The 18,273-nt window shown below is 40.7% G+C and overlaps 1 protein-coding gene across 11 annotated transcripts in view; it reads left to right on the top strand.

Moving 5' to 3' along the window:
• Positions 1–18,273, top strand: part of MAPK10 (mitogen-activated protein kinase 10) — a 99,444-nt gene that overhangs the window by 57,530 nt on the left and 23,641 nt on the right. For 6 of the 11 annotated variants that reach the window (NM_001318225.4, XM_025149638.3, XM_046940132.1 and 3 more), the window contains exons 4-8: positions 9,915–10,084; positions 12,537–12,666; positions 13,952–14,010; positions 15,146–15,284; positions 16,301–16,466. In NM_001318225.4, the coding sequence (NP_001305154.1) occupies positions 9,915–10,084; positions 12,537–12,666; positions 13,952–14,010; positions 15,146–15,284; positions 16,301–16,466 (664 nt within the window). Of the gene's footprint in view, positions 1–9,866; positions 10,085–12,536; positions 12,667–13,951; positions 14,011–15,145; positions 15,285–16,300; positions 16,467–18,273 lie in introns of all 11 variants that reach the window. The other 5 variants (XM_420551.8, XM_046940131.1, XM_004941103.5 and 2 more) reach the window with 1 other exon arrangement.

Below are 18,273 nucleotides of genomic sequence, written 5' to 3'. Positions count from 1 at the left end.
ATTTTGGAAGAAGAAAGGATTTTTTTTTTCCCCCCACAAAACAGTATTCATGTGATTTTTTAGATAGAGCTTACTTGCAAAAAAAAAAAAAAAGAAAGAAAAGAAAAAAAAAAAGAAAAAACCCACATTTTGCAAAAAATTGCAAAAAAAAAAAAAGGGAGGGGTGGGAGGGGCTGGGTTTCTACACTGAGAAGTTCTTTTCTGTGTACCGAATACAGTGCAAGGAAACATACTTCTATAATTTCCTCTTTATGTTCAGTGCTACTTCAGTCTGGACATCAGTCAATTCCCGACAATGTATAGTGAATGCTTTCTGTCAATGAGTACCCAGTTCTTGATTTAGTCAGTAATCAAAACATGCTGCTATAATTAATCTTTTGCTGATACTCCAGTTTAATAGGAAGTGTTCATAGAATCATAGAGTGATTAAGGTTGGAAAACACAGCTAAGATCATCTAGTTCAGCTGTCATAGCCACAAACAGTACTTAATGCAATATTAGTGTTTTTGTTAAAGAATATCCGATGAAATCAACAGCATTTTGGATGAATTTTTGTCACTGGGTGAAGCAGATGCAAGTTAAATGCCCATGGCAGTACCCAAAGAGGAGTCATTCAAGAGTGCAAGAGATACTACTCTGTCATTACAGAAAACAGGATTTTGTCCTTCCAGCACTTGCTGCACAAACAGCTCTTCATGATCCTCATATCTTCAGATGTATACCCTGAGGATAAAAGCTAGTTTAGGCTGCTTCTTAATTTATTTTCTCCAAAAAGATAGGCCCTGATCCAAATAACACTCAAGCGCATACTCAGCTTTAAGTACAAGAGCACAACCTCAGAATTAAATGTTTTATTGCAGTAAGATCTCAACTCTTGTGGATGCTGTTCATGTGTACTGCAGAAGGCAGGATGTGGGATATAGGCACAACCTGGTAGCATTTGGTCAATCATTTAGTATAATTTTAGAGAGCATTCAACAGTCTTCATGTAGTAGTAATATTTATTCTATATTTATTCACAGTGCTAACAGAGAAGTCAAGTACTCTGTGATTTGCTGTGGTCTGAGTATAAAAAAGTTTCTTTGTACCTTTCGGAAAACTATCTGTTGAATCAGGAAACCTTGGAGCTTCAGAGCCTCCTGTCAGCAAATGATGTGCAGAGAGCTCACCAGCAATGAGATGTGGGTACTGCCACTCAGCTCTTGGGGTGAGTGGGTGCCAGCAGCACCCAGATGTGACCCCCAAAATGCTGTTTTTAGTGAACTTAATTCAACTCATTAATTTTTGTGTCTGGTTTAACAGATGCCAAAATTACTTCTGCTATATAAGCATCCAGCAGGTACCGACACAAGTCAGTGTTATACAGTTGGATCTTGGCCTGCTGATCTGTGAAGACGAGAGCTTGAGGTGATCATATGCTGGAGCATAAGATTTTTTTTTCACTGGAAAAATCTCTGACTATCACAGGGCTACATCTAATATTTTGACCACGTGGAATAGAATTCCCAACGTAGAAGGTGCATGAGTAGTCCTGCTCTTGTTGGAGTGTGTGCATCACTGTGGTCTTCCCATCAAATATTGAATTGTTCTGAAGTGTTCTTTTAGAGGTGACATGTTGAAAAATACCCCAGTGATTTTTACCACTGAGGGCATATACTTCTTATAATAACCGCTGTGTGGGGACTTCTCTCTCATCTCCTAAAGAGTTTTCCTGCCATAGCTTTGTGTGCTGTGGCAGGAAAAGACGTCCTCCTATAGGCTGCTTCTTTTAGCATAGAGCATATGGCACTGGGTCTGCTGGTTTTATATGACGCAGTGCTAGCTCAGCATGGTGAGAATATGAAGAACTTCCAACTTAAAGAGAAAAGCCCTTTTTGAGAAACAAAGCATGATTGGGGAAATATGAATTCTGCTCATTTGCAATATAAAAATTAAGTCTATCATTAACTGCAATTTGGTAGCCTGATGTTTTTCTGGAAGAGCTGAGGAAAATGACATCTGTTTTTGAATAACAGAAAGATAGGATGAGGGTACTTAGGCTTATAGAACTTCATGGGTCGTTAGTAAGGCTGCTCTTGCCAACAGGCCACATCTTTAGGGTTCTGGACATTCCTACTGAAGCACAATGTGACACAGACCCCCGGATTTTGAGTAGAATAGAATGTTCAAGTGCTGAATAATAACTAACAATGGGTGCTGCCAACCAACATGAAGAATTGCACATCCTGGCAGAATTTTCACGTTTTCTAAATGTTAGCTGTATGGGATGCATTTATTTACACTTCATTTGCACACCCCACACACACACTTTTTGCAGGAGTCAAATGCAGTTCTGCAGTCTGTGGCTGTGTCTCTGGGTGGCCTCTGCCAGGATTTGGTAATTGCAGCATAACACAATTCCATGATTTTTGACTTGAAGTAGTAGTCATAAATTATCTTGTCTTTTGAAAAACATCTTTTTATTATTCAGTTTTGTGCCTCACAGCACTTCCACAATGCTGCACTAATATATTTAATTTTCTTCCAAAAAGCAGGCAGTGGCATTCTGAGATAAGATATCTGGGACCCAGCCATGCATACTAAGAAAATGCTTAATATGAATCACCAGTGTAATATCACATGCTAATTCTTTGGTGTGGCACCATCATTAGTTCTTATTGGACAGTTTAAACAATTTGATGCCCCGGATGGAATATGTCAGTGCTTCTGCATAACAAAATTGAATTGGTGCTTTATTGATGCCACTTAAAGAAACCTTCAGAGTGCATTTTTCGTTTCCACATAGAGAGTATTTTTTGCAAACTTCTACTCAGATTGAGCTTTAAATAAGTCACCCCCCAAAAAAGATACCAAAGAAACCCTTTAATTTATCTTCAGATGTTTTTTTTCACCTGTATTCTGACAAATTGGTTTATTTTTCACCTGTCTTGAACAAAATACTTCCTATGCGAATTACTTGCATCAATGAACACTTAAAAATCAGATGATTTTAGAAAACTTCATTTTTTTGCCAACAGAAAAGACCAGCTTTATTGACTGCATTGCTCTCAGTTGATTTATTCATCAGGTTTGTTTCTGAGTTATTTCCTAAATTTGATATGCCACTTCAGTTAAAATTAATGCCTTAATAACATTAGACAGAGTTACTGCTTTAACCATTCAATAAGCTGTCTTGATCAGGAAATGTCCTATAATTACAACTTCTACTCACTGAGAGATTAATTGACATTCATAAACCATTCTGTAGGCACTGTCCTTTACTGTAGATTTCTGGGACTGAAATGTTTTTGTTTAAGATCAAGAACTGTCTATTTCTAGCAAGAGATGCAATTAAATTATTCAGCTCGTTTCAGCCTCTTATTAAAAAAAGGAGAGTCTTTTCATTAGCCACCTTCACAGTGAATACTGCAATTATACAATTGTACCCAGAAATTTTGTTTTTGAAATAGTTATACCTGTGCTGTTATGCGCTGCCTTTTCACCCTTCTTTTTAAAGGATGCCATGATGTGCATTGGGACACAGCATCTCACAACTTCTTCCTCATTGCTTTACGTGCTTAGCAGAAGAAAGCTTCTCAAACAACACCTGATATCTCACTGTCGTCTCAGTTTAGTGAGAAACTCAATCTACCTGAAAAATATTGTACTATCAGTATGAGAAGTTAATCCCATCTTAGTTCTCCTGTGCTTTAAGCATGCTGAACTTCAGGGCTTTCCTGCTGCTGCTGAAAAATCAGCCATCCTTTTCATTTCCCAGTGGTGCAATGCTTTGGCCAACTTTCAGTGGCCATTTCTCTCTCCTAATCTTAATTGTATCTTGCTTCCTTCCATATCGTCTCTTCTTTCTCAAACCAAGTGATTCGGAATGAGCTGATGAGTACAAACAGCAGTTTCCCCTCCTCACTGCTCTTGCAGTTTGGTTGTGAACGCTGCTGTTACTGCCCTCTGCTTCAGAGGCATGCCTTTGCCAATGTCCCATCCCTGTTACTGTAAGAGTAAGAGGTTCCCAAACATTGTTACCTTCACTTCCACGCCCTCTCTTACATGTCTCTTTCCTGTTTTTTCCCTACATTATACATTTTCTATCAATCAAGTCCCTGTCCATAAAGAAACCTCATTCGCAAGAATCGATATTCTTGGCATTTCTGGATGAACTTTCTTCTCCTTACCACCCTTGGTGTGATGGCTGGGGCAAGAGATTACCTGTGTGTCTGTGTTGGATTCTCCAGACAATCCATGAATGAAGAATCGTTATGAATGTGTTCTTCTGCTGAGGAGATGCTCACTTATAGCTCATCTCTTACAAGTCTGCACCAGAATAAAGCAGACACCTTTGGGCTGTGATGGCTTGTAAGCAACGTGTGAGACCACAGTTAGAAATGAGTAACAACCATGTTGAGCCTGTGCAAAAGAAGCAAGTGAAAGTAGTGAAATCTCAGTGAACATCTGGAAGGCAAGTGAAAAATATCTAAATGGAGTTTTGCTTTGTAGAAAGAATAGAACAAGAAAGAGAAGGAGCCCTATTTCTTCCTCAGTGCTCAGAATCAAGAAGAGCCAATTCTGAAGCCTTGGAGTTTTGTCATCATAGTTTGAAGAGATTAAATAAAAAGAGTTTAATTAAAAACAAACGAACAAACAAAAACCTCAAAATGTAAGAATATTATACTTCTTATAATAAGTTCTGTTTTAAAACAGAATGTGCAAAGCAAATACAGTGAAACAATCAAGGAGCAGTCTGAGAGAGCTGAGCTGTCTGCAGAACAAGTCACCTGGCTACTGAGATGATGAGTTCTTAGGAGTGCCACCTGTGTCTGGGATCTAGGAGAAAACTAGTGGAGAAGCACTAATAGAAGACTGAGAATTAACCCATGGCAGCATAGAAAGCACTATAATAAGGAATACTGTGTGATGAATATGGTCCTTATAGGTTAAGAATCAGATATGGTAGTGGGGAGCTGTGGTGCAGTGAGGCTGATAAGATAAGATTAAGAATTTACAATACTGTGTCTAAGTGCACACATTTGGTATTCTGTGTGGGAAATTTGATTTTTACCTGTGCTACAGATCTTTCTATATGAAGATACTGTCTATTTCTTAAATGTAGGCTTCTGTGACTCTCCAAATGTACACAGCAAAGCCTGTGCCTATTAAATACAAAGCAGAGGTTTGGGAAATGCCAAAACTGTGGCACTTGGATCTTCTGAGTGAATTGCATTCATTCAGTCAGGAGGACAGAAGCTAAATGGGTCTGCTGGCTGTACAGACACACACTTTCAGAGCTGACAAGAATGCCCTCAGGACTTCACCATCTTTCAGAACTTGCATTTGTATAATCTCATCATCTGACCTCTTGGTCAAATGGTAGCTTGAAGATATTCATATTTAGGACCCTGACGGAGCACTGGGTGTCTGCTGCCCACAGTGTGCTGTCCTCCTTCCCAGCCTCTTTGTCTGGGATGGAGTGGAGACAGCGGGGCCCTGGGGAGCCATTGTCACTGCTAGCACAGAATGATGGCTCTGTTGCACATCCTGCACATCCTTGGGCACGATGCCAACTGCAAATGAGGAAACAGTTTTTCAGTCCTTCATCTAATTCTCTTCCTCACTTGTTTCACGCATGCAGAGTCGTTCTGTTCTTTTCAATAGCCTTGAATCATGGCACACTTAAATGTTTATCTCTTCCTGTAGGCATTTCTGAGCACGTTCAAAGACGGATGCCGATATTGAGGGAAAGCTCCTCCTCAGCTGATACTTGTTAACATGCTCTGAGACAGCTCTGATTGTCCTGGAGATGTAGATGAGAGCAATTGAGTTTAAACTGCCATTAGTGGGTTTTATAGAAGCTAAAAGATGGATGTGAAGTGCTGAGCTCTAAGAAGTCCTTCTATTGTGAGTTTATCAATAAGAGGGGGAACGGTGTTCAGAAACAGATGTCCACCAGTGAAAAGCAGTCAATATCCTCCTTTCATGGGGTAGAAGTGGATAAATAAACAGGGGTGATATCAGGAAACAATTCACCTCAAACTACAGAAAATTGTGCTGTTATTCTGTTGTGCTTTCTTATCTCTCTTTATTGCTGTTTATGCTGTAAAACAGAAAAGAAAAAAAAAAAGGAAAAGAATGCAGCTTGTGACTATGAGCAAGGCAATAAGTGGAGTTTCACTGAGTTTTTCAATAGTTGTTCTTTGAAAACAAATAACATGTTCCTGAGGCGTATAGTAATGTTAGGACTAGCATTTCCCTTCACCTCAGTACCCTGAGGCTTGGCAGTTAATTTCCTTTCATCCCAAGTCACTGGAATATTGGGCAAATAACTGCACAACTATGGCTGACAACCCAGCTTGGATAGATGTACGTTCAGTTCTGAATGCTTAACTTCTTTTAATCTGAAGTTTCTCAGTACAGAAGAAGGAGAATGACATTCGGTATGTGTTTTAAGTTTTGAACATGTTTTGGCCAAAGAAAATTCCAGTACATGGAGAATGAAGGTTAAGCTCCAGTTAGTGTTGAAACTTTGAATCTGTTGTCCAAATATTTATAGAAACCATGAAATAATGACACTCAAATGCATTGTTTTGTTTCAGCAATTATCTTTCACCTAACACAGAGACCTGTGAAACTGTTCCAAACAAAAAGGATGGAGAATTTTGTGTTTAACTAAATATTTTTGTTCTTGCATGTTTACTGCTACGTTGGGGTCCCGATAGTATAACTTGCCAGGTTCATTTGGAGCTCACTTGAAAATTTATGAACTGTAGTGAAATTCACTTTTCTAGAAGACTTTAGCAAGACCTCCACACCTTCAGTGTGACTTCTCAAGTCAACCTAAGTGGCAAGTGTATGAGCACCATTCTTTTCCCCAGTTAATAGTTAATGAACAGCTTCTATGTTCTTGATGAATCTTCTTGATGAAGATTTCTGTGTTCTTGAGGTGGTGGTATCCCAAATACAAAAGAAAGTTCTCTTCTAGGTGTGTGCACGCTCCATTGAGAGCATGCATTTCCTTGCTTAGAGTAAAGCCTTTTTAGCTGAATTCTAAGAGGCTGTTTCTTTGTCCTTGTTTCAGAAGTGACTGTTGAGTTGACTTGGAAATCATTTGTGATTTGCTTATTTGTCCCTCTGTTATGGATATATGATCAAATGTGATTAATAACACTGTTAATTCATTGCTTTAGAGATTTGATTTAAAAATTGATCAGGACAAGGAAAATTACATCACTTGTCCTATAGTTCTTACGGAAGTATTACTTCGGGTTTAAGCAGTAGGCTTTAATTTTTGTGCTTTAATTTTCCTGATTTTCTGAAAAAAATCAGCAGAGTATTTTTCTTCATTTTATTACCAGTGTAGTTTTAAAGAGAGGAGGCAGATCAGTAGCTAATAGGAAGCCTGGTTGGCCTGTCCCCAGATGCCAAAGTGCATAGCACTTGCAGGAGGCATTCTGCTTAGAGTCAACTTCCAGCTGCATCAGTGTGCCTTATGTTTGAGAGTAATTCTGTGTGTCTTTTCTATCAAAGCAGCTCATTGCTCACATGTTAAGTAGACTTTAAGAAGGTGTTACTTTTCATAAGCTTCCATAAATAATGAAGCTGTCTTTACCTTTTCTGGTTGCATGTGAACAATAGAGGGATTGTTGTAGGAAAGTGAGCACTGTGGTTATGGGTTGATGGTTGGACTAGATAATCTTAAAGGTCTTTTTCAACCTTAATGGTTCCATGAATCTGTGAATTAGGAAACATTTCTTCTCAGAGTGGTGATGCAGTGGCACAGGGAGGTGGTGGAATCCATCCCTGGAGGTGCTCAAGAACTGTGGAGATGTGGGACTGTGGGACATGGGTTAGTGAACGTAGTGGTGATGAGTTAATGGTTGTACTACATGATCTTAGAGGTCTTTTCCAACTTTAATGATCCTTTGATTCTATCATTCTAATAGTCTGTGTTACTCAGGGGAGAGCTACTTGTTGAGACCATTGTGTTCTGTTCAGACCCTACAGTCTCCTGTTGGTCAGTGTTGCTTCAGTTACTTTTGGAATGACTGAAGGAACTGCAAACAGTGATTGTTCAATTAATTAAGACTTTCTTGTCTCACAAATACCTGCCTGCTGGAGCTGTATCACGTCAGAAACCAATCTGTATCATTGTGAGATTCCTGAGGCCAGTCATTCACAGGCTCTGCCTGACTTGAAAAGAAGTGATGTTGATGTGTTTAGGATTCTGAACTCAAAGTGACAAAAATAACTTATCCCATTTACATCCGTATCACATACATTACTGGTGGGGAGGTAAGTACCGTTGATGCCAACAGGCAATGGTTCCTCAGGCCTGAGCAAGGTACTTCCCTGGCTTAAAAAAAACCTCTGGATTTGCTCTTCCAGAGGAGCTGGCTGTGATTTGGGCTCTCTAAGCAGTGCAGTGATTATGCTGACACTTCCCTAACATTGGTTTTGCAGTAACGGATGTTAATGCTGAATATAGTCTGCATTGTTCTGATAATGACATCAGGATAAAACATGATGCAAATGTGTTAGTGTAGCCAGAGGGAGCTGGAATTATTTCCTGTCTATCACGAGCACATTATTCAAATAAAGCTGCTCAGTTCCAGGTCTGGTAGGAGTAGCTGAGCAAGCTGGATTTATTCATCTGTCTGCATATAGCAGTAGGAGCTTTGAGACTAAGTCTGCACAGTGCAAATCAGATGCTAATTTTCTTTCTTTAGATGGGAAAAATCCATACCTCTTTCAGAGTTATTCCACTCTTTAACCTTGGATTTAGCACTCATGTCAGTGTGGGTATGTTTCTTCCTTTCATCATTTGGGGAGAGGGGGGATCCCTTGCCCTGTGTCTGATTCATGAGTAAATGCAGTGTTTCTAATTGTTCTTCTGAAATGAGATTTTCTGTTTGACTGCATGGCTGCAGTTAGGACATTTAAAAGCCTCCAAATGAGGCAGCTGGGATTAACCACCCTGTCAGTGACCACGGGCACTCTGGCAAGATAACAGACAGAAAAAGGGCATTCATTCATCCCAGAGAACCCCAGTTATTGGCAGGGTCAATTCTCTATTTTTAATGCCAGCTTTACAGGACACTGGAATTGTGTACTTTTAAAATGAAAAAATCGTATTCTTCAAGGACACCTTTTGTTTTTCCTTTCCCCATCAAAATTCATCTTAGCACAGTTCAGTCAGGTAGTGTGGTTGATTATTCAGATTTATTAAAAAAGCAATTTATATCAGAGAAACTAAGAAAATTCAGATGTTGCATTTGTGAGCACTGGAAATGAATGCAGAGGAAGAGAGAGGCACATGTGGCAGCAGATGTGCATCTGGGCTCTATTTCTCCTCTTCAGAGTGCATGTGGGGAACGTGGACTTCCATGGGTGGGTCATCCACTGCTCCAGGACAGCTCTGTGACATGCTGAACTTCTGTGTCCTGTGCTCAGTGTGGCACAGGATGGGATCCTCAGTTACATACATGAAATCACAATATTTATCTCATAGTCAGTATATATTTTACTCCATATTCTTTGGTGAACAAAGGATACCAGAACAAAGGATGCATCAAATGGCCATAATGGAACTTTATGTCAGGTAATGCCTACGTATATGGGCAAGGTTACAGCTCTGTAGTGCTATCTTCTACACGGGCACAAGAGGTTTGTAGTAACTTGTATTAATTGTTTTTCAAGAAAATAATTTGTTTTCTGGGGACTAACACAATGGTAGGATCACAGGAGCACCCCTCCTGGTTCCCAGAAATACAGAACTGGTAAATTCTCTTCAGCTACTGAACACTGTAGCCTAAAATGACAAGAATTTATATTTTAAAATGGAACTGACTGTGTTTCCTCAATATTCTGATGTTTTACAGCTTGGGTTTCTGTCTTCCTTCCCAACCCCCTTCCCTTCTGCACAACAGGGATTTGGGAAACAAGTGGATGTGTCATACATTGCCAAGCATTACAACATGAGCAAAAGCAAAGTTGACAACCAGTTCTACAGCGTGGAAGTGGGTGACTCGACCTTCACTGTTCTCAAGCGCTACCAGAACTTGAAACCAATTGGCTCTGGGGCTCAGGGAATAGTTTGGTGAGTATCAGCACTTTCTCTTTGCTTTTCAGTAGGATTTGCCTTTTGCATTTCTTCACAGATTGCTAGTCACAGACTTTGTCTACAATTGCAAAAATGAGCATTGGGCAACAAACATCCTGAGGCAAAAGGAGACTGATAAATTCTGCTGCTGGTGAGGATGTTAGCATGGAGTTTGTTTCTCCACATAGCAAAATGCAACTAGCAAGGGAGAAGGAGAAAGAGCTGACTGCAGTTGACAACTGTGATGCTATTTCCAGAGGCAGTGAAAATTACATCCCGGATAAACCCTGTAATTTCAGTCTTCATGCAGTAAAAATCAGGGAGCACTGTGTAGGAACTGGCCACGTCCCAGAGCATTCTGCAGCATCTGCAATGGAAACCTTTTGCATCAAGGTAGCGGCTAATGAGTTCTCAAACAGAAAAGGGCTAAATGTAGCTTAAAACGGGTTAATTAAAAGCAGCAAAAATAAAATGTAAATTAAAAAGGCAATTAAGCTAAGTAAAATCTGTAACATAGCTTGAATTTGTCTTTTATACTAATAGTTGACAGGAGATGTTAGGAATGCCCTAGGACTGAAAATCAAAGGAGAAAACAAGAAAGATAAGTGGAAAGTACTGCCAATTCCCCTAAATGACTGAGCAATACTTTAAGGCCACAAAAGGCCATACAATTTCATGGGACAGATGGAGAAGTGTTATCTGACTGATAGGGCAGATGATCATTTTTGTTTAGCATGTACCATGTTGTAGTCTACCTGCTGTGAGCCATAATTCACCAGAAAGGTACAAACAAGCTGAGAGCAGCACATTAAGAACCAACGGTAAAGCAAGAACTTGGTGAGAACCATCAGGACTTACCCAGCTGTTGTTTTCATGTTTTGAGTGAATGTTGTTTGCCTGGATGCAAGGCAGTTACATGTAGAATATCTGTAATGGCTTTTGGTTAACCATTTTGATACTGTTTGTGGTATTTTTCATACTGCCTCTGGTTTGTAGAAAAGTTATGTTGTACAGGAATATTTCAAAAACAATTTGAAGGAACTTTGAGAATTCTTATGGTGGAATCAAGGAGAAGCCTCAGTTTTCCAACATGGGAAACAAAGGCATCACTTATACACTTGAGGATGCAAGCAATTGAGATCGTAGTGGTTGCTTATGAGGAAACTTGGTCTAGTTAGGACCACATAGGTGCTTATAGCTGTGTCTATTATCACAAGACAGTGTTGTCTGGGCAAGGCAAGCCAGATGATGTCTTTCAGTTGAGATCCAGAATGTTTTATTTTTGCATTTTAGTGAAGAGTGAAGATAGGCTTTTGTACTGTAGGTTGTTAGAATACCGTGTAGTGCAGTGTTAGCTGGAACATGCTTTATGCTTCCTAGGTTGTGTGAAAAGTTTGCGTGTCTTGGAAAAATGCTTTTGAAGAAGGGGCATGGGAGCAGGAAGGATGCTTTGAGGATGGTTTTTAAGAGAGCTAGTAGCTCTTCAGATCACAAGCAGCCTAATAATATCCTTGAAGCAGTAAGTTGAATCACAGAATTATAGAATTGTTTGAGTTGGAGGGCTATTTAGTCCAACTCCCCTGCAATGAACAAGGATGCCTATAGTTCGATCAGGTTGCTCAGAGTCCAGTTCACCTTGACCTTGAATGCAGAAGCTGGAATTTGTGTCATCATATTTGAGCAACCGAAATAAGTGGTTCAAACTCATAAGAGGTAAAAATTATCAAAATATGTGAAAGTTTTGCAAAATGTTTTAAAACTAAAAAGGAGAATTTAAGAAGCCCATTTTTAAGAGACCACTTTGCAAACCTGAGTCTGTATTTCTTCATGTACTCGATTTTTTGAACTAAGCATACACAACAATTTATTTTCTTTATGAAAAGAAAATGAGAAAGAAATTTTGAGAAATAGTTCTGTTTCCAGGCATGTAATTGGAATTGGATGATATGGTCTATGGGAATGATTAAATAATTTGATTCCATTAGAAAACGTGATAAGGAAAAGACTAAATGAATGCTAAATGCAAGTGGAGAATTGTTCATTGAGACACTTGGTGAACGTGTCCTTAATCATGATAGGAACTGCAGAAGCCTCTCTGCTGTACCCACTACACCGAGCTGCTTTGTGAAACTAATCTCGTCTCCGTCAGTTCTCATTGTGCTTTTATTTCGAGTTAATTAATCTTTTATTTCTACCTCTTGAAAATAAAGGTCAGATTTCTATGAAACTAGATGCTAGAAGTAGTGGTGCACACTCTTCCCTGCTGATGTGGTGGCACATGGTTCTTTTCATTGGCTTCTTTCTTCTCACTAGACATTCTCTCCTTGTCCCACCATTTTTCTCAGGGAGAGGAAAAATGGAAATAGCAGACTCGAGGCTCAGGAATTTGCCATAGGAAATGAAGGATCTCCTCTAAGATGTATAACCCCTGTGTTTGTCATGATTGCAGTGCTGCATACGATGCCATCCTTGATAGAAATGTGGCCATTAAGAAGCTCAGCAGACCATTCCAGAACCAAACCCATGCCAAGCGTGCTTACAGAGAGCTGGTCCTCATGAAGTGTGTGAATCACAAAAATGTAAGTTTTATGCAAGGAGTCAGACTGGTGTTTTGGTTTGTTCAAAAGAAAACTCTTCTTCTGGGGGTCTTTTTTAGTTTAAAATTAAAAAAAAAAGAGAGAAATGAAAAGTAAGTGGATCAAGGGCTGCTTTTTTTCTGATAATGCGTGGCCATGTAGGTGAGTGGGTTTCTTGCATGTACATTTGTGATGACTCTGCCAAATGGGAGTCCTGACAGGAGAATAGGGATGATGGAAGGAGAAAGAACAGAGCACATTTTTCTCTACTGTTTCTCTGTAAATAGGGAAGTGGTGGTTGGCATTCTGGCTCCACCCTCTTGTCACTGAGTATGAGACTCAAAGAGGTGTCTCTTGAGCTGAGGTACCCATGCTCAGGTATCACTCCTTGTTCAGGACTTCACTTGTCACTTTAGCACCCTCTGCCCCATCTCTAGGAGTTGACTTATCCCTCTGCTCTCACTGTGTCCGTGTGGGCTGTCCTGCCTCTTCCCTGGTGACATGGGTTGAAGCTTGCCCTCAGTCAAACCAACCCACAGGCCTTTGGAAGAAGAGTGGTCCTTCCTGTAAGCAGGGTGATGTTGCGTTCTCACTTTGTGATTTCAATATACCTGAGGAGAAAGAAGGGTTGCAGGAGAACAGTGTTCGTTTGAAATATATAATTGAAAAAAAAATGCTGCATAAGGGCTGCTGGCAACACAGCATTGGCTAGGTCGGAGTTCTAGCCCATCTGCTTTAAGAAGTGTGCATAAGGGGAAGATTGGACAGTCATGGAAGAACAAGCCCAGGGAATAGAGCAGGCAGGAAGGGAGAGGTAAAATACGGTCCTCCTGGTGGCTGTGCTTCTGTTTTCTATGTGTGTTGCCTACGCAAAAGGAAAAACACGGGGAATTTGGATTCCTCGGGTCACATTTTTTCAGTTCTTCTCATTTAAGAAATTTTTGACTGCAGAACAAGGACAGTTATTGTTGATGGATCCTCAGTTAGTTTTTGAACTGTACCTTCAACATTCAGAGGACTCCTTCACCTTGAGCATGTGGCTAAGTCATCCAACATCACTAGTCCTTCTCTTAGAAACCAATACAATTGCACCTTGAAGACAACTTGGAGATCTGAGGCATTTTATTTTGAATATTACTGACTTCTTACTGAGCCGTAAAGTGAGAGGTGTTGGTATTAATCGAGCAGTGGAAAATAGAGTTTATCTTTCAATACGTGCTTTAAAATGAGTTTGACTGCTTTACCTTTATCACTTCTCTTCTTCCTTTTGTTTTGATCTGTCTTTCAGATTATCAGTTTATTAAATGTCTTCACACCACAGAAATCTCTGGAGGAGTTCCAGGATGTGTAAGTAGTATGGGAAGTAATTAAACCAAAGCTTTTGAGATGCAGTGCTTTACTGTACTATGAGCGCAGTAACTCAGCAGAACAAAGAGGTTATGAACTCCTCTGAAAAATGTCCATGTGTAGTCTGCACTGTGATCAGACAGCTATCTGCATTCCTGTGTTCAAAGTATCTATAAGGTGCCAATACTGGGTGTCTGAAGTGCTGTAAGTGTGCAGCAATTTACTCTGAAATAATTTCCTGCAAGAGTGATGGATGTGGAACATCCTTCACGTTTGCACTGTAATAACCCCTGACTGTCTTTAACTGCTTGTCTGGGTAACTCATACTCAATGCAGAGGACAACTGCATCTCTGCTGGGCACTGTCCAATTGCACAAACACTGCTGTGCAGAAGATGAAGCTGCACCAAATGGAACTACAAATAGTGTTACGTAGCTCTATTCCTTTTAGCTCTCAGTACTCCCCATATCTTGTATGCGTGGTATGGAAATGTATTCCGTACTCGGATATCAGTGGTGATAAGAGACAAATAGTTGTCGGAGCTGGGTGAGGATGGTTTTAGTATTAGTATATGAATCTTCTGCATCATATTGTTCCTGCAGACATATGCAGAGTGCAGGAGGTAACCAGAGCTGGAGAGAAGATGAGGCGTGCATCTCACATAGAAACTGAAAACTGATGTTCTCCCCAAAGTTTGCTGCCGTGTTACAATTCGAATGTAATTAAGTTGTGCACAGAAGTTGAGCAATTTGTGATCATATAAGCTGTGCTTCTGAGATATCTCCTAAGAAATGTGCCAATGTGTTGAACCTATTAACTTCCTTCTGAAGGGGATTGGGTTCAAGTTCTGCTGAGGTTGTCAATGAAGCTTATTTACTAGAAGCTCAGGACCAATTATTGAATTAAGCCATGCAGTCTTAGGGTGGGATCTGGAGAAATTTCATGTGCAGACGCATGTTGGAGCTGCTCAGACTGCACTCAGGTTCCTGCACGTGTTGTGGGATCCATTACTGAAGGCAAAGCGACCATGGTGTGGGATGCTTGTGACTTTTCTGACATTGTTAGTTACTGGAGGAGATGTTGTGGTTCTTCGCAATGCAGCTGATAACCTTCCTGGCTTTGCTGTTCCATTCAGTTACCTGGTGATGGAGCTGATGGATGCCAACCTGTGCCAGGTGATTCAGATGGAGCTAGACCATGAACGAATGTCCTACCTGCTGTACCAAATGCTCTGCGGCATCAAACACCTGCACTCTGCGGGAATTATTCACAGGGTAAGGAGACTCCAGTTTGGAACTCAGGGTGGCAAATGCCATCCTCGTGTTGACTTTGAAAACCAGTTGAGTTTCTTGCGTGCTGTGGATCTAAGCCCTACCTCCAGAAAAATCACTGTGCATTTACTAATCACAGCCCATTCCATTCACAGAGTTGCCTCATATTTGCTTTAGAATTGTGCCTAGGTAATGTGCTCATTAAAAATAATGACAATAATCACCAATGTGCACTGGAAATCACCAGAGTGATTATGATCTCTGAAATGTCTACAGAAATGTTATTGCTCCTTAAAATGTGGCTGTGAGTGCGGGAGGTAGCACTGTGATCCCTTCCAATGAAAGAAACAGTTTGTGTGACTGTGAGCATATGAGGCAGTGTTGAGTGGATTAAAAACATCCCTACTCTTTATTACAGTGGTCTTGTACTAATTTTGTATTTCCAGCTGAAAAAAAATATATATATATGTCCCTTTCCTTATGAGTGGAAGAGGGTAGGGCTAATGAAATGGTTCACAAGAGGAATGTTGCCTTACAGTAAGCAAAGGCTTTATTTCTTGCTATGCTGTGTGTACATAGGAGGATGTGGATCTGGTTTCAAGATAATTTCTGAGAAAGGATGAGTTGAATTCTTATTAAAACAAATGAAGCAGTAAACCATCTCTGCATAAAACAGTTGGAATATCTCTGTGGGGCTGACAGCATTAAAAAAAAAGCCCACAAAGTTATAGTTTGAACTTCTCTGAACTTCTCAAACAGCCCAGTGAAATTATTTCACACCAGTAAGCTCCCACCATCTGAGTACAACCCCAGGGTACACCCACTGGGCAACACTTTCTGCAAGATATTGCAGAGAAACAGGTGCAAAGTTTCTGCCACGTGCTTGAGAGTGATTTCTGATCGAAACCATCAGTGTAGGAGTGCAAGAGTATTTGAAGGGTGGCCTGAAAAACCAATGTCAATCCCCGCCGTGGCTACGGCTTTATGCACTCTTTTCACTCTTTCATAATCTTTTGCAGGATTTAAAACCAAGTAACATTGTGGTAAAATCTGACTGCACGCTGAAGATTTTGGATTTTGGGCTGGCCAGGACTGCGGGCACCAGCTTCATGATGACTCCGTACGTGGTGACACGGTACTACAGAGCACCGGAGGTCATCCTGGGAATGGGCTACAAGGAGAACGGTAGGGCTGCATGTCGGAGCACACAGGTGTGAGGTGGATCTGTGGCTGTAGGGGCACCAGGAGGAGAAACAGAAAATGTATCAGGAAAAGACATCATGAATATAAAAGGCAGGTGATGGGGAGGAGGTTCTCATTCTTGGGTGCTGCAGGCACCTACTGTTGTTGGGGTGTGACAGTGGATGGAGTTATCAGTGTGGGATTGCAGAATAATGGGAAACCATTCTTAGTTATTGTTGAGTTAATCAAACACAAAGAGCCCTTTCCAAGCACCAGGTGTTCTGCTTCTGTAGCTATGAAGGCGCAAACTGCTGGGACTGATGTACAAGGGCTTTGGGGCTGGGTCTCTGGATTGTTTGAGGGAGGAAGAAGCTGAAGTAGAGAATCCTGGCCCTTCTCTGATTTCTCCAAACCTGGGAGTAGATCTGATTTCAAAACCAATTTCTATCTTTATGATAGATTTGACTGAAGTTGCACGTTTTGCTGACTGAATTAATGTGGTTGAGATCTAGGTGTAAATTCTGTAGTTTGAGTCTCTTCTTAACGGAAAGTAGAGTTGGAGAGGAGAGGGGAAAAAAAATGAAGCTTAAAATAAAAAGAAATCGTTCATCTATATTTGCATCGAGATGTAATTTCCATCCAGATGTGAATGGCGTTTTGCTCTGAAGAGTCTAGGTGGGAATTTGGGAACTCTTGGTCCCTGGAAACATCAGGAAGAGCAGGGAGGGGGCGAGGAACAAGCATGGACAATGCACATTTTGCAAGGAATGTCTTCTTCCTCACAGAGAAGGAAGCTTTAAATATTATTCTCATTTTACACCTAAACTCAGAGTGCCAGATAGACTGAGCAAGGAAGGAAGGGATGCAGTGGACAAAAGTGCTCAGTCTCAGGTTCTGTCCTCAGGAGCTGCCACTCCTCTGTTTGACAAAGAGACTTATCAAAGGCGGAGGTCTTTGCATTAATTGTTTGTGATGGTTGCGAGTTCACAGTGTAGATTTTAATGTGAAAATCAAGAAAGTAGACAGTTACTGAGTAGATTCTAACAGTACAGAAAAATGTTTATAAGGAGAGCAATGTTTCTTGAATGACTTTGATGAGCGTCATTATCGACTTGACCTGGGCTCGGCATGCTTTACAGCTCCTTACGCCAAATACCCACTTGTTTTTTTCTTTCAGAACATGTAGCAAATAGGTCTTTGTTGTTGTAATTGTCCCTGGGAGGACAGAGAATGCGCTCAGTTCTCAAAATGACAATAAGAAAATCTTAGGGACACTTTTGTGATGAAGTGTACAGCTGGGAAAGTTCCAAGAGTTGTTGCCGTATCTCCCAGGGAAGGAACAGAAGGGCTGCTCTCTGCTCCCTGCTCCTGTGCTGCCACATTACTGAAGCTCCCCTCCTTTTTTCCCCTTACTATGCCCATTGCCTGTATAAGGACTATTCACTGCTTTCATTTTCTTTCTGCACTGGGTTGGCTAAAGATGTACCATTAACACTGGTTTGCTGCGCTTCCCGGGGAAGCTCCCAAAGCCATCACTGTGAAGAAAACCGCTGCAGCCTCAGGCATGCTCCTGCTGTCCTGTGCCCCATACCCTGTACCCGCCTTGTCCCAAATGGAACGTTTCACCTTTATTTTGTTTGACCAAGGAATGAGTTGTTTGTTTCTTTGGTTTGTTTTGGACTGCTTTTGAAGGTTAAAAAGGGAGAAGAAAAATAGGAGAAGGTGGCCATGGAGATCAAATATGGCCGCAAGGTGAGGATGCAAAGCAGTTTTTAAGGCAGCTTTTCCCCCTCACGCTGAATCTGGATCT

The sequence above is a fragment of the Gallus gallus genome, chromosome 4 (genome assembly GCF_016699485.2).
Source record: "Gallus gallus isolate bGalGal1 chromosome 4, bGalGal1.mat.broiler.GRCg7b, whole genome shotgun sequence".
Classification (NCBI taxonomy): domain Eukaryota; kingdom Metazoa; phylum Chordata; class Aves; order Galliformes; family Phasianidae; genus Gallus; species Gallus gallus.
This window is presented reverse-complemented; position numbering and strand designations above follow the sequence as displayed.